At 36.4% G+C, this 27,467-nt stretch overlaps 1 protein-coding gene across 2 annotated transcripts; it reads right to left on the bottom strand.

Annotated features, from left to right (window-relative positions):
* Positions 1 to 155: 155 nt before the first annotated feature.
* Mier3 (MIER family member 3) lies at positions 156 to 27,356 on the bottom strand. Of its 2 annotated transcripts, none has more exons than XM_090331923.1 (12): positions 27,340 to 27,356; positions 24,475 to 24,620; positions 17,088 to 17,222; positions 15,994 to 16,114; positions 14,555 to 14,640; positions 14,305 to 14,377; positions 12,082 to 12,230; positions 9,758 to 9,839; positions 7,448 to 7,542; positions 4,861 to 4,988; positions 4,148 to 4,290; positions 156 to 4,055 (listed from the first exon to the last, which is right to left on the bottom strand). In XM_090331923.1, the coding sequence occupies exons 2-12, from the start codon at positions 24,571 to 24,573 to the stop codon at positions 3,604 to 3,606; spliced, it is 1,563 nt and encodes a 520-aa protein (XP_090188049.1). In that variant the 5' UTR covers positions 24,574 to 24,620; positions 27,340 to 27,356; the 3' UTR covers positions 156 to 3,603. The 2 variants fall into 2 exon arrangements, with proteins under 2 accessions (XP_090188049.1, XP_090188050.1); XM_090331924.1 differs by having other exon boundaries at positions 7,448 to 7,539.
* Between the last annotated feature and the right edge of the window lie 111 nt (positions 27,357 to 27,467).

Here is a 27,467-nt window from a genome sequence, read left to right as displayed (position 1 = left end):
CTTATTACTTACCTATCAAATACTCAGCACATCTACCACCAGTTTAAAACTAGTACAGAATCTATTAACATGGTATAGATTAATATTTTTAAATGTTCTGGCAAGTAGTCACACAAACCAAGAAAAAAAAGATTTCCAGATTTTTATTTCTGGAACTGTACACCAGGTATTAAAGTACAACAAATACAAAATAATGCTCAAAAAAAATCAGTGTTTATGTACAAATATTAAAATCAATGCAACAATAGCAACTTCCTCTTGAACATCAGGTACTAAAACTTGTTCTGATTGTCACTAATTTATCTCATACTTACAGGGTACTTATTTCAAACTGGGACAATTGGAATCACTGGTCATCTAAGAGGAATATTAATATCTACGATATTTAACAATAAAACTAATAGTTTCCTCCTTTTAGTGAAAAAAATTAGGAACTTTTTAAAAAACATAGTAATGTCAATATTTTTATAAATTATTTCAATTTTCATTTGTAGACAATGTGCTTTGAAACTCTGAGCAAACAATCTCTTGGTGGTCAGGTTTGTTAGGTTTACATTCAAAGTTGAAATATTTACTAGACTTTGGTTAAATTAAATAGTATCGCTACGATCTATTAAGTCTGACACTGTCAAATATTTATGACCCTCAATTTTAAAAATTAAAAAGGAAATGATTGCACAATTCTCTGACCTAATTGTACAGACTTTAGTATTTTCCCAACGGTATTATACATCCTTCAAGTAAATTCAGCAGTTGACCATGACAAGAGGAAAACTAAACACTTAAAAAGCTAGCATGAAAAAGATGTACAACTAACAAAAGTAAAAGTATTGCTATAATCACAGCACCAGTTACACTTCTAAATGAATCCACTGTCCTCTTCATATTCCCTGTACACAGAAGATATTATCAGCCAACACTGCAACTGCTCACCATGAATTTTTGGTTTGTTCATAAGAAAATAATGCGGCAAAGGAAAAATCTACATAAAAGAATTTATCACAGTTTGTTATAAGAATTGTGCTTAACACTTAATAATAAAGGCATTATTTCTTCATCTGATTGCAAATAAGATTTCATGCTTTCAAACGCAATTCTTTTAATAAACAGTAACAAATTCTCTGTTAAGATGTTTAAATGTATACAAAACCCCCCAATAAATCCAGCTTTTAAAAGAAAATTCAATAAATAGCTATTTTACATGAATAAAGTCATAGTGGTACAATTTATGAATGCCACATCAAGCATGCACAAAAATGGTATTTATACATGGCAGAAGTAGTCAGAAAATATTGAATTAGATCTAAAAAGATATGAAGAATTTACACATATATACAAAAATCTTGCAAATTATTGCCTCATTTTAACAAGGAATTAAAAGTAAACGTTACCAGCTAGTTTAGCACTCTCTAAGAGGCTAAAATCAGATTGGCATTTAAAAAATCTAATAAACTAGCTGGAATTTATTTTTCTCTCATATCATTTTCTGGATTTTGGTCAAAAATCTATTTAAATAACTAAAGTGTCCATTCAACTTGCTGATAATCCAAACTTCAGATAAGAAACACTGTTTCCATCTTCTATCAAGATCCCAGCAATGCATAGATAAACTGAATATATTACTGCATCAGCTAATGAGAATGGGCATGTTCATTTAAGTGCAACTGGTATTAGCATTCAGTCATCTTTGTGTAAATTATTTATACAGACCAGCCACTGTAAACCCAGAGTAAAAGTGATAACAATGGAAGAATATGGCCAGTATCTTACTAACTTATAGAAAGTACATTGACATTTAACAAAAGAAATAAGACTCAAAGTTTAGCACAACACAGCAATAAGAAGCTGACAACTTGGATAGAAATGTCAGAAGGCCACACAGAACCCAGGCTACCCATTGTTTACTGTGTGCATACAATACTAGACTTTAGATGTATAAATTAGAGATTGATTTTAAGTTATTAATTTAACTACTTTGTCCACTGTGCTAAAACTAAATTTTATAGTAAATGTACTACTGCGTAAACACTTCAAAGCAATCTTCATTAAAATGCTGCAAAAAAAAAAAAAAAAAGAATATGCATCATCCAAAACTAAGGATGTCATTGCAGTTCACAGTTTGTATAATAAATACCCTCCCTTTTGGTCACTAAGACCATTATAGCCTATCTATTCATCAGCACAACATTGAAGTGACTTAAACTAACAAATATTAACAATGCAGACGAACACAAGTATTTTGCAAAGCAACAAAACTAGTAAAAATCAAAAGTTTTAATGAATGTGGTGCAAAAAAAGTAATTGTCTTAACTGTACTATATAAAAGCAAAGGTTATTATATCCTAATACTGTATTACATATTGTTTGATTTACCTTACAACTTAAAGAAGCATGTCTAATAAAAAAAGGCCAAAATTTGACAATGTCTTCTTATTCACAAATACTTGGAATAAAAAAAAAAAGTATGAGATGCATCTGAACGTCTGACACTTTTTAAAATTTAAAAGTGTCAATGTACCATTCTATTTCAGATAGGAACTCACATTTTTCTGGTCAACTGTTTAAGCTAAACACATAGCTTAAGTATTCTTCAAGGCTCTACTGCATTATGCATAAATTCTAGAAGTCCCTCTAATATGAACACTTTGAACTGCAGTGCTACAAACTTAAGAGGTGTCCCAAAATGTAAACCATCGAATGCCTCTGCAAGTCAACCATCTCAGGATAAACTAAATTACTGTTGACCAATATGATTTTTTAAAGATTATAATCTTGACAATTGTGGACAAAACCCTATACAAAAACCACATCTTCAAATGTCAGAGTTTTAGTCAATAGATGACATTACACAGAAATCTCCCGGCAATGAAACAATCAATTCTGTGTAAGGTAGCCCTGGTCTAGAATTATGAAACAGGATCCAAGCAAGTCTTCATAATTTGCACACAGTTCCTCACGCTGGCTTCCAAAAAGATGGATTTGCTGTTTTGTAAACTGAAGTGCTCTAGTTGAAATAACATGAGAGAAGTTTCCATTTTAAAAAATCCTTGCATGTTTGTGCAGTTTAAAGAAACCTACCCCTGCTTTTAATAAAGAAAATAAAACCCAAAAAATGCTACATTGAGCAGGGATTGGGAATGGTACCTGTAAACATTGTTATTCCACTGCATCCATTATGGCAAAGGGAATTTACACAAAAAGCAGCCACACCATTCAGTTCAGAACATCTGTGCTGGTTTTGAGCTGGTGGCATCTGTCTACAGGTTTTTAAATTGGAAGTGAGGGCAGTGAGGAACAAGAAAAGAAAAGAAGTAGGAAGTAGGGAAGAGGTATTGGGATGAGGAAGAGAGAAGCAGAGCTTAAAGCTGCACCACAGAGTTCAATCTTAGTTCCCAACTCTGCTGATCATAGTTCATTTCCACATTTATGGATTGAAAAATGAAAATACTCTTGATAAATCAAGATATAGTTCTATACATACTGACATCACTGATGTCATAGTGAAAAAGGTTCAAACTTCCAGTGAAAGACTATGCAAACCTGATAGCTCCCCTCAAATTTATTGGTACTGCACACCCACTGTCTCTGGGCTCCTCCTCCATGTCACTCAGAGTGAAGGGCAGCGTGCTGGTGCACGGTGTGGGCACTGATGAAACCATTCGTCTCGCTGGCAGACAGACTGCCAAAGTCAGCCACAGAGACAGCCATTTTGGCACTGGTGATGTGATGGGTGTGATTTTCAAAGTCCACACCCAAATTATTTACAGAAACCTCATTAATAAAGGATTCAGGGACAGCAATGCCCATTTTCAATCTCTTTGCTGGTCTTTCTGATTCTTCACTGCACATAGGATTTAGCTCTGAGTGATAAAATCCAGTCTCAAATAAATTAAAACAATCACTTTCTCCATTGCTGGGCAGGGTGAGTAACTCTTCCGTTACAACAGGCACATGATTTACTTGTCCACGGGGTGTGTTGCCCAGTGGAGGAAAGCTATCATCCAAACAATTCACATCTGTGGGGTTGCAGACAGTTGCTACACTGTTGGTCAAAGCTAAAAAAAAATTAAAAAAATTGAAAATGGTGTGAGTAGTACTTCAATGTACAACAAATAGGAAGTAAACCACAAAAAGATCTTCACTTTACCTGTCAGGTCACTGGCAGTGAAAGAGTTGAGAATGTTCAACTGTTGATCAGGAATAGGTTCAGGCCGGTTAGAAGTTAAGACCGGAGAATTTACTGTACCACCCAGGGCTTCAGTTTCATCCACCAAACGATCCATGTAGTCCCTGACAAACACACACTAATAATTTTAGCATTGCACAGTATGGTCAAAAACAAGATTCACACATGAATTAACAGAAATGTTAGATGCAGAGAACTCAGTGTAATTCCTTAGAAAAGCAAAGTCATAGTTTAAGAAAACAAACTCTAGGAAATGGATCCTTGGAAAGGGTGAAGGAGAGTAGGGATACAAATGAAGAGAGGGAGAAAACACTGTAAAAATTTCAACACAGCTGGACTGGTGGTTCACATCTGTAATCCTAGCAACTCGGAGGGCTGAGATCTGAGAACTATGATTCAAAGCCAGGAAAGAAAGCCTGGGAACCTAATGAAGTGCTAGCCTTGAGCAGAAAACTCAACAGTATCCAGACCGAGTTCAAGCCCCAGGACCAGCACAAAAAAATTAAAAATCCAATTCATATCCGACACAATGTTTTAAAAGTGAAGGAAGGGTTGCAGGAATGGGTAAGAATGTTGAGAGGCGTGACACTGTATTTATGAACTACTTTGTTGAATGGCAACTACTCTGTACACCTAGAAAAAATAAACACTGAAGTGAAGTCCTCTGCACTTACGTAACTCCAGGGTGATGGTTATATCGTTTCTTCCCAAATTTTGTCTGTTGGGCAAAGTAATCAAAACGTTCAGATTTCTTCCACATATAGTAGAATGCTACACATTCAGCAACTGTTCTACTTCTCACCTAATGGAAAAAGGGAACTTTCAAAAACAACTCTGTATACCCCCAGCCCATGTTTAGCACCCCTACCACACAGACACTGAAACTTCAGTCCATGGATATCCTTTTCTATCTTCCCAATTAAAAATTCTAAACACTTATTAGGGAAATGTATTTATATATAACAATGAAGCAGTTTCCAGAAAGTGTTAGCTCACAAGTATGCATTCAGAAGTTAAGTTATATGTTCAGTGAAAATCTAAAAGACTATCATCTTTTACTCTTCCTCACTGAATTCCATGGTTTTGACTACAACTGGCAATCTTTGACGGAGCACACCTCCAAGGGGTCCAATTTGGAGTTTTCCTTGGGATCTACTGAGTTCCCAGAGTATGCAGGCACACTGGCCTCATCAGATTGCCAAAGGGTTCTATCATCCAAAGAGATTAACATTCCTTGGCAAAGGGACAAGCAACCAACAGCATCTGAAGGCAGAGCTTTCTCCTTTAATACATATGACTCTTAACTCTAATAGATACTGGCGATAACAATAGCTTATTAGCATCATGAGCTTTATTCCGCATACAAACTAGTGCTCTCCTGTCACTTATAACCTCAAATGTAAGTTCAGATGTACTGGCAGAACTTTTATCTTTATCTAAGAAATATTTTCTCCCTTGCTTAATCAGGAACCAATAAGGAATTCTTGGTTCCCTTTACTGATTCCTAAGTTGTAATATATGATCACTTATACAGGAACAATCCTTTAAAAACCAAGAAATACAGTATACCTTTCAATAAACATAATTAACTCTAAATCCTTGCAAGAGAACACAGGCTTCTTGGAACCATTAACCTTTCCTGTCTTATTTACTGATGTATCTATCTCTAGAGCTTAAAACATTACCTGGTAAGTGGAAGAACATATTTATGAATGAAATGAATAGGTAAGAATAAATTTCACAAGTTATTACACAACTGAAGGATTTGTTTTGACTTAAAATGGCAAACCAGACTTTCAGAACTTTTAAAACGGATTCACTACATTAAAGACACTTCAAAACTTTAAGAAAAACGTTTTCTTCCATAGAAAAAGCATAAAAATTGCAACATTATAATAGGATGTCACTACTGCAATAAGAAAAAAAATAAAAGATACACAAAGTAGGGAGAGAAGGCAGGGAATATTTCTGCAAATGATGTTAACTCTCCACATAGAAAATCCCGATAAAACAAAAAAGCTGTACTCTTCAATTATATCCAGGATGCATAACTCAAAGTTAATCATTTTCCTATGTACTAATAACCACTGAAATTTGAAATTATAAACACACTACCACATAGTAATATTCTCAAAACAAAATAGTTGATTATAAATCTAATGAAGTATATACAAAACCAGATGCCTGTAGCTCATGCCTGTAATCCTACCTACTCAGGAGGCTGAGATCTGAGAATCATGGTTCGAAGCCAGCCTAGGTACAAAGGTCCATGAGACTCTTACCTCCAATTAACCACCAGAAAACCAGAAGTGGCTCTGTCAAGGGGTAAGGCGATAGTCTTGAGCTGAAGAGCTCAGGGAAAGCACCCAGGTTCAAAAAATAAAACATATACAAGATCTATGTGGGAAAATTTATGAACCTTTAATTAAAGGTATCTAAGAATTAAAATAAACAGATAACCTATGTTCATGGAAAGGAAGGCTGATTATTACTAAAATGTCATTTCTTCCCAACTTTATCTACAGATTCAGTGCAATCCCAATGAAAATCTCAGGTCATTTTGCAGCGACTCAAACTAATTCTGAATGGAAAGGCAAAGATATAGACTAATCAACACAATACTGTAAGAAATGTCAAAAATATGACACTACCTAATTTCAAGACTTTTTATTACACTACAGGAATCAAAAGTGTTATACTGAGGACAAAGAACAGAATAAGTTTTTAGAACAGGGTACCTGGAAATATAGGTACAAAAATACAGTCAAATGATCTTTGACCAAGGAGTAAAGGTAAGTCAATATTCTAGTACCACAAATGGTGCTACAACTGGACATCCATCTGAAAAAAAAAATCAATTTTCATATACGCTTACATCTTAAGTTCCTTTTAGTGATCAAAATTTTTTTTTCTTATTAGCAACTACAGTTCTTACTGCTTGAAGGATGAATAGCAGAGAAACTGAATAGTATGGAAAGTAATAACTGAGGGGGAAATATGGAAGAATAACACTTCTTGAAAAATGCAGCAACTACATTTTTGAATATAGTTGCTATGTCAAAATGTATATAACTAAATTATTAGCAATCTAGAAGAAGGCTGTGGCATTTATAAACAAATTCCAATCATGTTTAGAATAGCAGAAAATAGCAAGGAATGTTAACCAATAGCTGACTTACTTTTCTATTCACATGACTTATTAGTTGCTTATATGCACTATAATTAGTAAGCAATTACTCTGTACTAAGTTAAATGACTTACTTTATTCTTCTGTATAAGATGAAAATCTTTTCCATAAAGCAGGAGTGCATGTTCAAAGCTTCGGCATTCTTCTTCTGTCCAGGGAGTCATTTCTTCTAAAAAGAAAACAAAATTTCAATGGCCTCAAATCTTTTATGTGAAATACTGCTTCATTTTGTGTATGTAATCCTTATAAAAGGCTATAATAAACTCATTCTCTTTCATGCATACATATACACATATAAAGTATTTCAAATTAGATTAAAAGGCTTGCATATCATGAATCTTGAACAGAAACAGGTAAACACTGCTTCCCTTTGCATTGTAGTATAAAGATTTAATGTTTCTTAAGTAATACATACTTGATTTTCTAATTTAAAAAAAAAAGCACACATTTTAAAATGACAGAAGACAGGGCTACTTTATGAAATTTTAAAAAAGGCCTCATTCTAGTCTAACAAATCAAATCTCCAAATTCTTTCATTAGAGACTATAAAGAATGTATAATCAGTACATGTTTACTAAGGTTCACATGTGTATAGGGAGTAAGATGTTCTGAATCTATATTCTCAAAATACAAAATCTTATTACAGTTTCCAGCAGTTGTTAATATTGATGAATTTAAAAATCTAGCTGGAGAGGAGCCAGAAGTTTGGCCTAGTATTAGAGTGCTTGCCTAGCATGCACAAAGACCTGGGTTCGATTCCTTGCTACCACATCATAGAAAAAAGCCAGAAATGGTGCTAGGGCTCAAGTGGTAGAGCTCTAGCTCTGAGAAAGTCCAAGGACAGTGCTCAGGCCCTGAGCTCAAGCTCAGAAATAGCCAAAAAAAAAAAAAAAAAAAAAAATCTAGCTGGAGAAGACCTAGAAAGAATTCAAAGGGTGATAGCCTAGACTTGGGAATTCATTTATTATTCTCTTTATATATGGGTTGATTCACACATTGATACTAGGGAGCAATTACCAAAGCCATGACAATAATATGAACTAAGGAAAAAACTAGGTATTGAGAGTTTTAACAATTTAAAATAGTTTTTTCAGGGGCCAAAGCATAGTCTAGTGATGGAGTGCTGGCCTAGCATGCATGAAACCCTGGATTCGATTACACAGTACCACATACTCAGGAAAAAGCAGAAGTGGTGCTGTGGCTCAAGTGGCAGAGCGCTAGCCTTGAGCAAAAAGTGTACAAGGACAGTGCTCAAGCCCTGAGCTCAAGCCCCAGGACTGACAAAAAAAAAAGTTTTCTCAAACCACTTTTATAAGGAAAATATTTCAATAGACTATCTCAACTTTCAAATGTAAATATAGTATTTTCGGCTATACTACTTTTCAAAGCCAATTATGTAATATTACTACGTATTTCTTTCAGTCTTTCATATACTTAATATGGTAGATACAATCCATTTACTATTTCACTTTTAATGGTTTAACTGAATCAAAAGCTAACCACTCTCTGGCACACATAAGACACAGTGTAAACATTGTAAAAATGGTACTATATGGTCATTAGAAATATACTTCTTGCAATATATTCCATGGATTATACATCATTTATATTAATCCTCAATCTTTTTTGGCGGGGGGGAGGGGCGGTCTTGGGGCTTGAAATTGGGCCTGGGTGCTGTCCCTGAGCTCTTCAGCTCAAGGCTACCTACTGCCTTACCCTGAAGCCATAGTCCCACTTCCCATTTTCTAGTGATTAATTGGAGATGAGTCTCTCGGCTTTGTACTGCCCTGGCTGGCTTTGAACCTGGATCCTTAGATCTCAGCCTCCTGAGTAGCTAGGATTACAGGTGTGAGCCACTGCGTCCAGCTTAATCCTCAATATTCTCAATTTTCTATCTGATTAGAAATATTCTTCTGTCACTGAAACCATCAATACTTTTAATTACCTCAGATATAACAACATCTCTGGGGTTTACTTTGTTGTAGAACCACTTCTTTAAGGCACAGGAGATGATGATTTAACTATTTGTATTTGAACCATTTGTATTTGAATCTGATGTAAGTTTAAAAATGAAGAACAAAAAAAGAAAAAAGCATTTGCTATGAAAATGAACACATACCTTACCAAAGTGTTTTAGAATTAATCCTTTTTTTACACTGCTTTTGCTTACTGTGATCTCCAAACGATCATCCCATCACTTCCTTCTCTTTTTTTTTTCTTTTTTTTGCCAGTCCTGGGGCTTGAACTCAGGGCCTGGGCACTTGTGGCTTTTTCTGTGTATGTGGAACCAAGAATGGAACCCGGACTTCGTGCATGCTAGGCAAGCATTTTACCACTAGGCTATGCTCCCGGCCCTCATTTCCCTGTCTTTAACTGTTTCTTACCTTCAGATGCCTTTCCACTGCAGCAATACCTTTCAATTGCTTCCTTTATATTGTGGTTACACTTAAGAAGTTCATATAATGCCTAGGAGAAAGAAGAGAAAAAATAACTACCAACACCTCACATCTTATTGCATTTTTTAAAAATAGGCATTTGTCTGAGCCAGGCATAGAGCTGAATGTCTGTAATTCCAGCACTTGAGAGTGTGAGACAGGAGGACATCAAGTTTAAGATCAGCATGGACTGCATGTAAGACTATGTCTCAAAAAGATCAAAACACAATAAACAAACAAACACATTTTGACAAACTGATGAAATGTTTTCTAATTTCATGCTTGCCCAGGCATTCTGTCAAAGTAATCATTCTGCATTTGTCTTTGGGATCTTATGATTCATTTTCCTCTTACTCTTGTCTCTCAGAAGACTTTACCCACTATCATTTAGATACATATATATATATATATATATGCATATATACATTTTTTTCTAATTGCTGGGCCTTCTGAGCTAAGAATATCTTATGTTTTAGGTCATTTTTCTAGATGGAAAGAAATTGGAAGTATACTGTTTCTTAAAGTCACCTTTTCCCTGAATTTGAACAAAAGAGAACAGCAGCAAGCCTGGGATATCTGTAATGCACTACAATAACTAGAGTTTATACTGGGTTTAATTATTTCCATCTATTATGACAGATATTATTTATTTCAATTAGAATTTTTTCCTGTAAGGGTTGCAATTCTGCATATAACCAATAGCAGCAGACAGAACTCAATTCAAAGTTAAATAATAATCAAACTTCCTAAATAAGTTTCTAGAACAGTGAGGATAGCTCAGTATTAGAAAAAGCCTTCAAGCATTCAATCTGTTACATTAAAATACAATCATCTTATCAAGTGGTAATAAAGCACCTGATAAATCAACATGAAGTCAGATGTATTTCTGAGTATGAAAGATTTAATGTTTTATTAATTATCCCAAAATGAACAATTAATGCAAATGCCAATGAGATTTCTTTACAAATAATAAAACTACTTCCAAATTTGGCTAGGACAACTGCTATAGGTTACCTGGATATTCAAATTTGAATCTACCTTGGTACTCACTGAGAAAACTCACTCAGGTTGCATATTTGAAGTGAAAAAGTTATACAACAGGGGCAGGATGATACCAGAGGCAAAACCTGTAAGAGGAAACATTCCCACCTCCATCTACATTGACCAGAAGAGTACTCTGCATCTCAGATGCACAAGTGCTAAGCAAATATGCTTAAATTTAGATAGTCACAATAGACATTACTTCTTAATTACCACTTGAATAAGATTCAAGAATTCAAAGAATATGTTTATCATGAAATTTAAGGTCCACAAGAGATGTTAAAAAAAATAGAATATTAAAAAAAAAGAATTAAAATAAGGTGTTAAAGAATTCTCTCTGGCAAAGGAAAATAAAATTAAAAGAATATAAAATTCTACCTAAAGAAAGATGTGTGTGTTTCTATGCCAGTCCTGGTGCTTGAACTCAGGACCTGGGCACTATCCTTGGGCTTTCTCAAGTCTAGTACTCTACCACTTGTGTCACAGTACCACTTTCAGCTTTTCCTATGTATGTGGTACTGAGGAATTGAACCTAGGGCTTCATGCATGCTAGGCAAGCACTCTACCACTAGGCCAAACTCCCGACCCTTATTTTTTTTTTTATATAAATATGCTCTTATCTGGGCCAGTAGTGTGACCTAGTGGTAGAGTGCTTGCCTAGCACACACAAAGACCCGGGTTTGATTCCTAGGTACCATATACATAGTAGTAAAAAAGCCAGACGTGGTGCTGAGACTCAAGTGGTAGAGCTCTTAGCCCTGAGAAAGTTCAAGGACAGTGCTCAGGCCCCGAGTTCAAGCCCAGGACTGGCAAAAAAAGAAAAGAAAAGAAAAGAAAAAGACCAGCCGGGCTGCAAGTGGCTCACACCTATAATCCTAGTAATTCAGAGGGCTGAGATCTGAGGATCATGGCTCAAAGCCATCCAGTCTGTGAGTCTCTTATCTCCAATTAACCAACAGAAAACAGGAAGTGGTGCTGTGGCTCAATGTGGTAGAGCAGTAGCCTTGAGCATGACCAATCAATAACAAAAGACCAGAAAAAAATGCATGAGACTATTGAATGTGGAAATTGCCTCTAGGTCTCAGGATTATGTTTCTTAAACCAATTATTTTGTAATAATGAAAAAAAGCTATCATAAAGATAAACCAGCCCACATGTAAGCAATATTTAAATCATATATTTGAAATCAAGCAAGTTAGCAATTATTCCCTCAAAAAGGCACCGAAGTGTACCTGTTCATTGTCCCTTGCGTGTGTTGCTGCAGAAATCCTATCTATTTTCAAATTTCCAGTTCTTACTGCAGTCTCAATAAGGTACTCTTTAACTTTGCTCTCCAAAACCACATCAGGACGCCAGAGTAACTGGTCTTCATTTTCATACACTGATAAAGAAAAGCTCATTAGCACATTAAAAATAATGACCGCACTAAAAAATGTATGTTGACCTTTTTTTCTATATACTAGGACAAGTTAACTAATGTTGAGGACATCAGTAATTTGTCAAGCATACAGTAGAACCTTCCACCAATATTAATCTTTTAACTTTATTATCTAGATGTCAGTGATCAAAGCAAGATATTTTGAGGGGAGGCACAGAAACAGAGGGACAAAGGGTAAACAAATGCAGTAATAGCACTCATTGAGCACTGTATTAAAAATGAACTTTACAACTTGTGGGTGCAAATGGTGGAGAAAAACTTGGAGAAAGTGAGGAGTGACATTGTCTAAAATAAAAATGTATTCTTGCTGGACTCTGGCGGCTCATACCTGAAATCCTAGCTACTAAGGAGATCGAGGATTTGAGGATCGCAGTTCAAAGCCAGCCCGGTCTGGAAAGTCTGTGAAACTCTTATCTCCAATTAACCATGGAAAAACCAGAACTGTGGCACTGTGATTCAAAGTGTCTATGCTCCTGAGCAAAAGAGTTCAGGGACTGTGCTCAGAATCTGAGTTCAAGCCTGACAACTGACCAAAAAAAAAAAAAAAAAAAGAGGAATGCATTCTTTACTTGACTTATGTAGTAATTACCCCTTTATATCACCTTTATAATAACAATTTTAAAAACTTTTTCTAAAGGAGCTATTTTGGTGACCAGATTTACTGACTCATCGGAAGGTGTTGTATACCTACTAAAATCTTATTGTGAAATCTTATATTGGTATCTTTTAGTTTCCTAACAAAGCAGTAAACAGAACCTGTTAAAGTCTTTAATAATCACATTGGAATTTTTCTCTTGCATTCCCAAAATGGTCTATGAAGTTTCCAGAGATGAAAATTACAAATAAACAAAAACAAAAATTATCAAATAAGGCAATTTTTTTCCTTTATTGATATTCTTACAAAAAGTGACTTTTGATTTCCTGGATTAGCTCCATTATGCTTTATCCTAAGTACCTATGGCAGCTAAGCAGATACTTAGTTCCCTGAGTATATATAACATTAGGCAGGTGGGATGTGGCTGTTGGCATACAGAAGCTACTACAGCTGTAGATCATCAGCTATTGTGTGCTTCTCCTGAGACCACTGTCTTCCATCTATCTGTTTGAAAGCAGTTTAGGAAAATGGTGTCAACAGCAGCCATGGCTAATAATAATAGTCAAGGTTAATCTGACATGATGAAAAGGAAGAAAGGACTTTGGGAAACAAACAGCTCATGGTTTTTGCCTTTGTGACTTCATCAATTTGTTAGTGAAATGACCAAATAAATGCTCATAAAAACAGTCCTTAGACACTTGGTTCCTAAGACAAGCTAGGAAGCATATGGATATTTTATTTCCCACTACCCTTTCCATGCCATGCTCTCAGAACCAAATACATCTGGTTGATTTGGTTTATTGAGACAGGGTCTCACTTTAGTATGTATGTGTGTATACGCATGTGTCTGCAAATTCTGGGGCTTGAACTCAGGGCCTAGGCATTGCCCTAACCTTTTCTGCTCAAGGCTAGCACTATAGCCCTTGAGCTCCACTACCAGTTTTTGGTAGAGATGAGAGTCTCATCAGATCTAAACCTTCAAAATAGCTACTATTACAGGCATGAACTGCTGGTGCCTGATCATAAATTCTTTTGATATATTTTTCCCAAATCAGATTTAAATATCCTACCTCTGAAGGATCCTCTGGTCCCTAATCAACCTTCATGTTATCTTAGGTCAGTTATTATTTATTTATTTGCTGGTCTTTGAACTCAGGGCCTGGGCACTGTCCTAGACACTCGTGCTCAAGGTTAATGCTGTATCATTTGAGCCACAGGACCACTTCCAGCTTTTTCTGAGTAGTTTACTGGAATAAGAATCTCTTGGGCTTTCCTAAGTGGGCTGGCTTCAAACCCCTAACCTCAATAGCCTCCTGAGTAGCTAGGATTACAGATATTATTAGGTATCATCAGATATTTAAATAAAAGTTTTAGTAGTAGTTTGGCCTATCAAACATTATCAAAATCTAATTTTTCCCTTACCTTTCTCATTATTATCATAGTTTCCAAGGTAAGGAGGAATCTCTGCCTGATATTGTAAACCGATCATTATTTCCTATAGAAAAATTTAGAAGTAAAAGCACAAATTACACAAATAAACACTGAAAAACATCTTAAGTCAATAATGTTTCATTTTGCAATAATAAAATTATCACAAATCACCTCAGAAATGTTTTTAAAAGTCATACAAGTTCAAATAGTCTACTAGCTTATGGTGGTTAATTAAACTTACCTTCCTCAAGTCTTCAGGTGAGTTACCACTATCTGTTTCAACATCTTCAACCTCTGATTCCTTATCACCATCACATGTAGTATTTGCTTAAAAGAAGAAAATTTTTAAAGGTTTTATAATTGGCCTTTGTAGCACCTAAGAGCATATAAAAGTAGTATTTGCCTTTTATATTTTATAAAATATAAAAAAGTGAGATTCAGCCTAGTGAATCACTAAATCTACAATATCTTCACAACTGACATCATTAAAGTACCAAGACACTTAAAACTATTGAAAGATGATATCCTTATTAGTAGTAGTATATTTAATAGACTGGAGATAAAACAAATCCACTGCCTATACTTTTAAAAAGAATAAAGAGCTGGGCACCAGTGGCTCATACTTGTAATCCTGACTACTCAGGAGGCTGAGACCTGTGAATCGAGATTCAAAGCCAGCATGGGCACGAAAGTCCTTGAGACTCTTATCTCCAATTAACCACCAGAAAATCAGAAGTGGTATGTGGCTCAAGTGGTAGAGCACATGCCTTGAAGAACTCAAGGATAGCGCCCAGGCCCAGAATTCAAGCCCCACAACTAACAACAACAACAAAAAATAACAGATCTGATTACACTAATCCATAAGGGGATACACAGATAGGACATTGTTCTTATGCATATAATTCATGCATACGTGTATTTGAACTAGTTAAGCAAATAACATTTCTATCATAACTTTAAAATAAATGAAATTGCATAGAAGTATTTTGGTCCAAACCATTTTCAATGATATTGATAAACATCTACAGAATAACCCCAAGAATTAAAAAAATTGAAAAATAATAAATCACTACAAATAAAATACTTCTTCAGCAGTGGCAAGTTTTCAAACTTTGATGAGCAAGGGCTATTTAACAGAAAATTTAAAAAATTTGAGCAAGGGCTATATAACAGAAAGTTTAAAAAATTATCTATAAAACTTCAAAGTTTATTATAGTAACAGATGTTACCACAGCAGCCGATGAACCGTGATATATAAAAACAGGCAGCCTTACAAAACTAAGTGAATATTTAAATTTTTTTTTTTTTTTTTTGCCAGTCGTGGGCTTGAGCTCAGGGCCTGAGCACTGTCCTTGGACTTTCTCAAGGCTAGAGGTCTACCACTTGAGCCTCACACCACTTCCAGCTTTTTTCTATGTATGTGGTACCGAGGAATCGAACCCGGGTCTTCATGAATGCTAGGCAAGCACTTTAACCACTAGGCCAAACTCCCGGCCCGAATATTTAAATTTTTAAACACATATTAATTTACCTCTGTTCCAACAGAAAGGTAATTTTGTTCAGATTACTATATCAACTATGCAAAACATTTAAAATAGTCTTAACTACTGAACGTAACAAAATGTAGTCAGATTAAAGTTTCATCGCTACTACTACTTAGTAATGATTTGATTTTCTTACATCGCAAAGGCCTAGGAAAGAAATCCGAGGTTTCATGAGAAGTCACAGATGGTGTCAGATCATCTGCGGAAGACTGAGTTTCCTCATCATCACCTGACAGTAAGTCTTTTGCTATTTCCTCCTGGAAGAATAAAAAGGCAAAGGTAGAATTAGAAATGATTCCAACTCAGGGCTGGGAGTTTGGCCTACCTAGTGCTTGCTTAGTATACTGAGTGCTTGCTTAGTATACATGAATATCCGGGTTCCATTCTTCAGTATCACATACATAGAAAAAGCCAGAAGTAGCCCCAGGACTGGCACAAAAAAAAAAAAAAAAAAAAAAAAAAAATTATCTTGGTTGAAAGACAGACCAGGAACTAAAGAATGTGAGATTCTTATCTCCAATTAATCACTAGAAAATGGCTCAAGGGGTAGGGTGGGAGCCTTGAGCTGAAGAACTCAGGGACACAGGTTCGATTCCTTGGTACCACATACGTAGAAAAAAAGCCAGAAGTGGTTCTGATGCTCAAGTGGTAGAGCATTAGCCTTGAGGAAAGCCCAAGGATAGTGTTCAGGCCGAGAGGTCGAGTTCAGTCTTAGGACTGGCAAGCAAATAAATAAATAAATAAATAAATAAATAAAATAAGGGCGAGGAGTGTGGTCTAGTGCTAGAGTGGCTGCCTAGCATGCAAAAAGCCCAGGGTTTGATTCCTCAGTACCACATACACAGCAAAAGCTGGAAGTGGTGCTATGGCTCAAGTGGTAGAGTGTAACCTTGAGAAAGCCCAAGGACAGCACCCAAACCCTGAATTTAAGCCCTAGGACCCTAGGTCTGGCGCAAAAAAAAAAAAAAGTAAAAATCAAAAGAAGTTAAGGTAAACTGTTTAAATACAATGTCTCAAAACAAGAAAAATGAAAAACAGATGGGAGAATATGTATGCAAAGTATTAAGAAGCTGCTACTACTGATGCTTACATCAGTCACTAAAATGAGAGACCAATTGGTAATTAAGAATTTTACACTTCAAAACTGCAAAACGCTTTAAACAAAGGAAACTCTAACAAACTGTCAATGGTAATCGAGCCTCAATTTTTCTTTCAAAAGCTTGTACTTACTTTGTCTAGGGTCATATCCGGTAGTTCGTCTGCAAGTTCACTTGGGGAACTATTTGCACTGGAATTTGTAACTGTTGGAATTGTAGGTTCATAGCCATAGAATGCCAGTAAATCTTCTAGAGGCATGTTTCCTTCCTATTCAAGCAAGTATACAAACATGGACTTAGCGAATATCCTAACACTGCAGGTAATCTGCAATGCCCTTATGGCCAAACGACACAATGTCAATACACAGACAAAACTAAGTTTTAGTTTTACTTTCCATACTAGTCTCAAAAATCAGGACCAAAGTTCTAGAGATATAATTAATGTATTAACATAAGCATATGAATTTTATTTTCTTTGAGAAGCTCCACAAAGATTTGCTTTGGTAATAATCTTTTAACATCAGTATGAGAAAGATTTGCATTAAAAAAATATTTAATTAATTACGTCCATGTAACTTGTAGGTTGTTTCCTTACAATTAAGTAGAGTTATTTATTCTTCATGTTAACAGAAGATGCCTGACAGAAAACCTCGTCCAAGCCAGGTTGGTGGCTCATGCCTTGTAATCCTAGCTACTCAGGAGGCTGAGATTTGAGGATTAAGGTTCAAAACCAGCACAGGCACTAAAGTCTGTAGGACTCCAATTAACCACTTAGAAAACCAGAAGTGGTAGAACTCTATCTAGCCTTGAGGAAAGCCCAAGGACAGTGCTCAGGACCTGAGTTCAAGCCCCAGGACTGGCAAAAAAAAAAAAAAATACAGGTTAATGTTCAAAGTATAAGAGTACTTTTATATTCGTATATGTATTATTTTACATCAACTTTTTCATAGCTGTCTGATGAAGAGCCTATTATTCTCTCCTGCAGCTCAGTTTTAGGTTTGAATGTTCAGTCCCCCAAGTTCTTACATGAGGGCGTCTATGGGGTATGACATACCTCACAGTGGTATCTACTGAATTTGTTGCTAAAAATGTTGTATTTTTTTCTTTTTCATACCAGACCTGAGGCTTGAACTCAAGGCCTGGGCACTGTCCTTGAGCTCTTTTTGCACCACAGCAGCTCTACTTCCAGCTTTTTGATGGTTAACTGGAGATAAGCATCCCATGGACTTTCCTGTTTGGACTGGCTTCTGACAATACTTAAACATGAACAACCAGTGCCAAAATAGTGTATTTTTTTCTTTCTTTCTTTCTTTTTTTGTTAGTCATGGGACTCGGACTCTGGGCCTGGGCACTTTCCCTGAGCTCCTCAGCTCAAGGCTATGGCTCTACCACTTGACCCACAGCACCACTTCCTATATTTCTTTTAACATATACTTTGCTTGGGCCAGGAGTTTAGCCTAGTGGTTAAAGTGCTTGCCTAGCATGTGTGAAGACCTGGGTTCGATTCCTTGGTACCACATACATACAAAAACGCTGGAAGTGGTGCTGAGGCTCAAGTGGTAGAGCTCTAGCCTTGAGAAAGTCCAAGGACAGTGCTCAGGCCCTGAGTTCAAGCCCAGGACTGGCAAAAAAAAAAAAATACATATATACATTGCTTTTTACTACAAAAACATATACAACTATAATTTTCATCCAAATGAGTAACTTCAAAACAATCTACCTGTGAATTAGTAAGCTTGTTAAATAATTTTAAGATGTTTGTTTTGTATAAATTAGGATTTATATTTAAAGTTTACTTACTGGTTTAATTTTCCATTTAGACAAAATGTGAACACAGTGTGCAACCACAGGGAATCATAACATGAGCTAAGAGAAGCCAGTAATAACTTCTAGAGAATTTCTGGTAGCCTACCAGGGTTGTAGGACCTGAAGGTCCTCCATATTTGATCTTTACCATTGTCCTTGACTAAATGGAGCCAGGATCACACAAAATAAATTTAGAAGAAGAATATGACAGAATTCTAATCAATTTGCAGCAGGAGATACACACCTTCCTGATGTCTATGACAATTATGCTACTCTTAGAATCTTTTTGCCTAAAGATGGAGATCAATTTGTTTTGGGAGTGCATAGAATCAGCACAAACTAGGCTAAATAGACATGTTTACCTATGCCATGGCAAAAACTCCGTGCACTGTTATTCTCCCTAAGAACAGGTAAACAGCATTCAGTTTAGTCTTCAGCCTATTCTATTCCCATCTGCGACAGTACCTGGTTATACTATTAAGATGGGATTTGTGTTGCAGTCTCTGTTAACCACCTAGCAATAGCATTTCTCCAAAACTTCACAGCAGACTTCCTCCTTGACCTCAGAAAACAGCAGTTTTCACTTATGCAATGATGGCCTCTACCTTTTCATAATATACTAAGCTCTAGGTACTCAGCTAAGTAAGGACGATTACCTATGAATATGGAAATTTACAAAAATGAAATGCTGACTCTTAAGGACTCCACTGACAAATGATCAAGTTTGCAAATAAAACACTATGTAAAACTTAGTTCTGAAATTGTTGCAGTGAATTTATAAGTACAGAGAAGGAACACTTATACCCCATGGAAAATAGTAGGGAGTAGAAACAAAAGTTGAGGGCATACACTGAGCTAGATCTTTAAAAAACAATAGTTTCTGACAGATTTGAGCTGTGACCCGGGGAATAGGGTGGGGAGGATCACTGTCAGTAACAATGATTCTGACAAGAAGCTACTATGCCAAGTAGGTGCTGGTATGAAATACACGTCTTGCCCACTGACTGCTTACAATTGGGAGCTAAAGTATTGACAACACACACATATCTAACTGCCAGGTCTGATGAGCACAAAGGCAACAAGAAGGAATCTTAAGTAATGTAACATTAGGGAACCACTTTCATAAGGTAATGAGATGGACACAAAAGGATTTTCAAGGTAAGAACGTGGCTTAGTGGGAGAATGCTTGCCTAGCATGCATGAGGTCGTGGATTCAATTCAGTACCACATAAACAGAAAAGTCCAGAAGTGGTGCTGTGGATCAGGTGGTAGAGTGCTAGCCTTGAGCAAAAGAAGTTCGGGGCAGTGCCCCCTAGTCCTGGGTTCAAGTCCCAGGACTGAGGGAGATAAAAAGTTTCAGTTGAGGTCCAAGTTTGAGATGTGGTCAGTTCTGGAAAGAGTGCTCAAAGCAAAAGAAAAAATACATATGAAGGTTGAACTGGTCTCCATAAAGGTAGAATGGCTAGAGCTTGGTGAATAGAAGACTCAAAAGAAGAATGGGAAAAGAGGTAGGGATAGGTTCCAGAAAGCCTCACCACCAGTGAAAAGAATTTGGACTTTATTTCTAGGGCAATGGGAAGCCATTGAAGAACCATAAGGAATGAAATGTAACCGTTTCTTCTTTATTGTTGGGCAGCTTTTCCTACTTTTACTATAAGAAAAGTTTTGGGTAGGATGGAGTGATATGGAGACCAGGTAAGGAGCCTTGTGCTGGTTTCAGGAAGCGATAAAGAGAGAAATGAACAGACCATGACCTAGTCTGAAGTGGGATTTTGGTTACTGAATGTGAGAATGAAGAGACAACCACAGATTTCTATGTGAACAACTGCCTACAAACTGGTAATTTATACTGAAAAGAGTACTGGAAGAGGGCCAGGAGCATGGCCTAGTGGTAGAGTGCTTGCCCAGCATGCACGAAAGCCCTGGGTTTGATTGCTCGGTACCACATACACAGAAAAAGCAGGAAGTGGTGCTATGGCTCAAGTGGCAGAGTGCTAGCCTTGAGAAAGGCCAACAACAGTGCCCAGGCCCTGAGTTCAACCCCCAGGAATGGTAATAATAATAATAATGATAATGATGATGATGATGATGATGATGATGATGATGATGATGTAAGAAAAAGTTTTTTAAAATTAAAAAAAAAAAACAATGGTTTTATAAAAGATACAAGTCTGAGACAACCACAAGACATCCAAACAGAAAAGTCAAGTTGGCCAAAAGCCTGGAGCTCAAAGAATCAGGCAGGGCTAAGGATATAAATCTGGCATTCATTAGCGTCTAGATGATATTTAAAGCCACAGGAACTGATGAGCTCACTTAGGACAAGGGCAGTGAGAAAAGAGAGATAATCTATGTTTTGTGAGAATCACTCTCAGACATATTACCTTATAGTCAACAGGATAAGTCTCTTAAAAAAAAAATAACAGTTTATATTTTGAAAATAATATTCTGGGCCAGGGAGTTTGGCCTACTGGTAGAGTGCTTGCCTAGTATGCATGAAGACCCAGGTTTAATTCCTTGGCACCACATACATAGAAGCTGGAAGTGGTGCTGAGCCTCAAGTGGTAGAGCTCTGGCCTTGAGAAAGTCCAAGAAGAGTACTCAGGCCCTGAGCTCAATCCCAGGACTGGCCAAATAATAATAATAATAATAATAATAATAATAATAATAATAATAATAATAAATTATTCTAGGAGAAGTAGAAGAATGAGCAGCTGAACTAAAGAAATGAATTATGTTAGCAAAATTTAAGAATGACTTATTTGTTAGAGGGGATAAAAGCAACACAGGAATCTAAACAGACTGTGAGATTTCTGGCCTAAGAAGTTAGATAACTATAGCATCATTAGGAGAGAAAAAAACTCAAGGGTTCATGATGGTAATGATGAAGTTAAGATAAAATTTGAAGGTATGTGCTTGAGTCAGATCACCCAGAAAGGGGAAAGAGAATGAGAAGACAAAAGCTAAGACCCTGGGAGGTGGGGGGAAGGCAATTATTAAAAATTCAGAACTTTTCCATTAAGAATGAAACAGAACTAGCAGAAAGCAAGACTGTAAACTACGGAAAAAGCACATGTGGTAGAAAAAAAGGAAGAAAGAAAAAGAAAGGACTAAGTGATATAAGGCATAAAAACTACGTGAAACCAAAACAAAGAGTTCTTACTATATGGCAATCAGATTTTACTGGTGACCTAACATCAAGACAGAAGAAACTAAGATGAGGATGAATGAGTGGGAAGAAAGTGTGCATGTGTCTATAAAACTTGGTAACAAAAGGAGATGACTGAGGGCAGGGCAGCACATATTTCTCACAAATGTGAATAGAATTTTATGTCAATTTCTTTTTTAAAAAGTAGAATAGCTGGATGTAGTGGCACATGCCTGTATCCTAGCAAAAAGATATTCAGGCAGAGAAGCAAAAGTTTGAGGATAATGTGGGTTTACAATAAAGACTCTGTCCAAAAACAGGGAAAGAAAAATGAAAGAGTAGAGGGGATAAGATCTGGGGTTTGGATTGATATGGCTGATATTTCTCGGATAAGAGAAAAAGAATGGTAAGAGTTTGGAAGGAGGCTATGTACAAAGAGGTTCCTGGTAGCACCACATGAAATCTCTGCTTTCTCTAAGACACAGCATGATCACCTGTTGAGAAATCTGGTAATGATCTTGAGGGAATCTTCATTACTAAAGGGAAGACATGGTATAGCACTATAAAGAGAGCTGATGTTAAAACATAATTACCAGTGACGCTGTGGCTTAAGGGGTAGAGCAGTAGCCTTGAGCCTGAATAATATATACTATTAAGATATTCCATGTAAACCGGCAGGCGCAGTGGCTCATGCCTGTAATCCTAGCTACTCAGCAGGCTGAGATCTCAGGATTCCCGTTCAAAGCCAACCTGGGCACTAAAGTCTAAAGTCAGTTAGACTCTTATCTCCAATTAACCACCAGAAACCCAGAAACGGTGCTATGCCTCAAGGGACAGAACCTGTAGTTTAAAAAAACAAAACAAAACAAAACAAAAAAAACTGCTAAAGCAAAACTGCAAATGATAAATGTTGTCACTAAAGCACTTCAGAGATCAACTTTCTTTTAGAACCTATAAGCAGAAAAACTACTTTTTTCAAAACTAAGTTAGAATATATCAAGTCTCTGAAGAACTGTGGTAGCTAGATCTGCTTATAAGTTTAATTGAGCATCTCATCCAAATACAGGAATTTTCCCCTTCATCTTTTTCTTAAACATTTTGTCAAATTTATTTAGTTTAAATGTCATGGTTGAGTACAACCACTCTAACAAACGAACTCCTTTATAAGTTGAAGGATGGAAATAAAGAAGACTACAGATTTACAATGAGAAGACACCCTGACTGGTAACCATTACCTTTGACAAATAATCTAACCCCCTCACCTCTATTTTCTTACTAATAAAAAGATCATTATTTCTTTGACTCTATGAAGCATAACCTCACATATTAGAAATTAGGATCCATCCTATTTCTAAGTCCAGAGCAATCCTCATAATCAATAAAGACTCTCAATGAAGGAAATAATGCCAGTGTTCCTCTGGTATACCTGATATGTGACTGAAGAGGTCAAATGAGATAGTGAGAATCAGGTTAACATTAGTAACAAATGTACTGACATCTTGTAAAACATACATATTACAATTTTTTAATGCTTAATAAAAGCACCTGAAATGTTAATCATAGAAAAGGTATTTTTTTCTCATTTATTTGAAATATTTTAAATTTGAGGGAAATCTACGTAATTAAGCAGGAATAGGAAGAATAATTTTAAAGCTTCAAATCTAAATCTGAGCTTACTAAAACCCCTCTCTAGTAACATAAAAAATTAAGTTATATGGGGCCAGGAATTTGGCCTAGTGGTAGAGTGTTGCCTAGCATGCACTAAGACCCCAGCAGTTCTATTCCTCAGTACCACATACATAGAAAATGCTGGAAGTGGTGCTTGGATCAAGTGGTAGAGCACTAGCCTTGAGAAAAGTCCAAGGACAGTGCTCAGGCCCTGAGTTCAAGCCCCACAAATGGCAAAAAAAAAATTAAGGGCTGGGAGTATAGCCTAGCTGGGAGAGTGGCCTAGTTGTAAGAGTGCTTGCCTAGCATGCACCAAGAGTGGGATTCGATTCCTCAGAACCACCAAAAAGCAGGAAGGGGTGCTGTGGCTCAAGTGGTAGAGCTCTAGCCTTAAGATAGTCCAAGGACAGAGCTCAGGCCCTGAATTCAAGCCCCAAGATTGGCCAAAAAAAAAAAAATTAAGTTATATGAAAATATGTAGCCAGATCAGATGCTGTGGCTCATGCCTGTAATACCAGCTACCCAGGAGGCTGAGATCTGAGGATCCCAGTTCAAAGCCAGCCCAGGCACTAAAGTCTGTGAGACTCTTCCCAAGCCCTAAAGTCTGTAAGACTCTTATCTCCAATTAGTCACTAGAAAATCGAAAATCAGAGTACTGTGGCTCAAGGGGCAGGGTGGTAGCTTAAAAAAGTAGAATTAACAGCCTAAAGAAAAATTTTTTTAATAAAAATGTACTTACTAGGCTCACAAAATAACAAGGAAATCAGTGACAATCTATTAAATGAGGTTTTAAAAAAGATATACATCTTTTTTTTCCAAGTTAATTAAAAAATAGCTACAATCAAATTTCAAAATTTTTGCCAAAAACTTGTGCTAAAATGCTAAATAAACATTTTACCTTTTCTAGGTCTTCAATTTCAGAACTGAAGTTTTTACCCTCATCCATCATTTCCTCTTCTTCGAGAGTTCTTTCATCATCATAGTCATGAACCAACATCTCAGCCGTGGGGTCAAAATCATGATCCTCAGAAGACAAAGACCCGACTGGAATGAAACAAACTGAGTCACTTTATACAATCACAGGCTACTTGTAAAAGAAAATAAAAATCTGTTCTTCTGCCAACTCCTTTTCACATTTAAATTCAAGTTTTGTTAAATAAATGTCCTATATACTTTAGAGACTATAAAGAAAGACCACATGGTTCTGACGAGATACCTAAATCAGCAAAAGAACAAGGTAGAGTTCATGTTCATGAGAAAACCACATTATAATAGCAACTAAGTGATTTAAATGGCATACCCTTAAATAAACATTCAAAAAGAAATGCAGTCAAACTTACTAGTTAGCTTTAATACATTCATTTTAAAGAAAATGCAAAATATCAGAAGAATAAATTTCCATGAATGTAAGATTTCACAAGAATATGCCATATATGAAGGTTAAAACTTCAGAATATAAATTTAACCTCAAACCTACCTCTCAAGTAAGACACAAAATACAACAAAAATTTGGTTCATAGAACAAATACATGAGTTTCTGTGAAAAAGTTATACAGAAATTCATTTTTAAAAAACATGACAACACACATCTGTAACAGTATTTCTATATCTCCAGCATTAATCATATAGGTATTCAACTACAAGTCTTTGTTTTGCTTTCCATTACTAGTAAAGTTCTTAGGACATGCGGAGGAAACACAGAAAAACTATATCTGAAAGTTTTGGAAAATATGTCTCATTATAAGTAGCTCTGTTCAATTTACACTTGCTAATAAAACTACACATCTTATAACTAGCAGATGTAAAAACAATAGGATATTCCTAAAAAGAAATGAATACAATTTACAAATTGTACAAAAATACAATTTGCAAGAGAATTAAATGTAGGAAAAATAGGATTTGCTCCCTTTGTATTACTCTAGTATGACTCTAAGCAAAAATGGAATGTAGTAGCATTAAAATCTGTGAAGTAGATGGAGGCATATTAAATATAAAAGTTTTACCTGTTTTTGACCAAGCTATTTAACATTTTAAATTTAAGCACATGACTAAAATAGTGAACTGGGATAAAATCTTTTTACCATGGCAAAAGATGCAATTCAATGTTTCTGATTCTAAGTTCACAGAACTCTATCAGTTTAAATACAATAGTTTCCAGGACACTTCATTCTTTAGACTTAAGAGTTATTTCTTTAATGCTAAAAAAATATTACCTGCTCATTTAAAACACCTGTTGAAATATATGTGGCTTAACTTTTAAAAGAAAGTGAGTTTTAAAACTAGCTCCAAAGAGAACGTCCCCATTACAAGTTTTCATTTCAAAAACTCCTGGAAACCTAACCTCTATGGTACACTGAAATGCCAGGGATGAACTAAAAGCATCTGAAGGCCTATTCCTGGCTTTGACTTTGACCTCTAGGACCTGAGGGACCTGAGGGAAGTCATGTAAGCTTCCTAGATCTAGATCCAGTTTCTCCTTTGTAAAACACATGTGTTGGCTAAAACAACCTGAACCCCTTTTAGCTCTAAAATTCACTTCAAAACTTGGCTGATGTCCATTTTAGCCACACTGCCTGTGGCTTTTTATTCAGACTGTAACTTTATAGATGCAGACAATGATGCAAAATGGAAAAATTACATTATCATCTACAGGTGTGGCATCATGCATGTAAATATTCTTTTTCTGACAGCAGTCATAGAAAATTTTTGTCTCAAAATTGGCCAAAAAATTAAAAGCAATTCTTAAACGCACAAACTTACAAGCCACTTTTAAAGTAATCATAAACTCCTTAAAAGTTAACTAAATACAAAAGTCAATATCACAAAGAAAGTGTATTTGCTTCCTCTGAGGCAGAGCATAATGAAAGAGTTGGGGACTCATCCTCATTACGGGAACTTGGTGAGTCTCAACACGGTAATTTAAAAAACCTAAGGGAGGTGGACTGGTGTAGAGGTGCCTTTCCCGGAGCCTGCAAGATGGAAAAATGAGCCAAGAGGGGAGTTGGAAGGCAGAAAAGAGACACTGCAGCAAAGGTATTTTTACATTTTAGCAGACGAAGACAAGTCCTACAAACCAATCTATAAGCAGAGCTCAGGAAAGGACTCTCTAAAGTTTTATTTGTTTGCTTTTTTTTTTTAAATCAGATCCTGACCAGGGTTTCTAATCTGAACAAGAAACATGTAAGGTTGTCTTCCCTCAAAAATCCCATACCACCACTTCCTGTGCTAAACCTGCAAAATTCATAGGTTTTTTTTTAAAATTATGGTATTTAATTCTAAATTTTCAATGTTAACATAATCTATAGAGACAATACTCCATGAAGAAGAGACAAGAGGAGATGGGGTGCTATGGTTTAACAATCGAAAGTACACAATCTCAAAGTTCTGACACCATGTCCATTTCTCAAAGAATCCAAAATTAAAACAGAATGCAGTAGAATGTTAGAAAGCTGATTCAGGATTTCAGAGTTTGAGGCTGGGGGTGGGGGAAGAAAAACCAACACAGGTGAGAATTAGACGGTTAACTTAAAAGACTTGGTGGTCAACAGTTGGTAACAAGGTGTTATTCGAGGTTGGTTTGTTTCCAGCCTGGGGGGCGGGGGTGGTAAACATCGTAACTGTTCCTTCCCCGAACAACTCTACCAAATGCAGCGGAACTCTCCGGATTCGACGACGAAACGCTCGCAGGATACAATGGCCGAGACCTCTGAACCCCCATTACCCTCCGGGGGCCCCTCCAAGTTGGTAAGAAAGCAGGACAAACCTGGGCTCGAACTTCCAAAAGAAGCCTAGGAGAGACGGGGCGGGGGAGGGGGGGAGAGAGAGAGAGGGAGAGAGGGAGAACGTGAGGTTAGATCGCAGCCGGGAGAGAGGCAGCGCCGGCAACAGGGC

The sequence above is a fragment of the Megascapheus bottae genome, chromosome 4 (genome assembly GCF_031878675.1).
Source record: "Megascapheus bottae isolate mThoBot1 chromosome 4, mThoBot2.hap1, whole genome shotgun sequence".
NCBI classification, from domain to species: Eukaryota; Metazoa; Chordata; class Mammalia; order Rodentia; family Geomyidae; genus Megascapheus; species Megascapheus bottae.
Note: the sequence above shows the minus strand (reverse complement) of the source record. Positions and strands in the feature narration are given on the sequence as shown.

What these genes read in the sequence shown, in the direction of transcription:
- Mier3 (XM_090331923.1), bottom strand. Translation starts at nt 24,573, where the DNA reads ATGTTGGTTCATGACTATGATGATGAAAGAACTCTCGAAGAAGAGGAA. An exon ending in CAGTGGAAAGGCATCTGAAG is followed by an intron (nt 7,543 to 9,757) that starts GTAAGAAACAGT and finishes TTTTCTTTTTAG; the next exon opens with AAGAAATGACTCCCTGGACA. An exon ending in ATCTTATACAGAAGAATAAA is followed by an intron (nt 4,989 to 7,447) that starts GTAAGTCATTTA and finishes TTTTTCCATTAG; the next exon opens with GTGAGAAGTAGAACAGTTGC.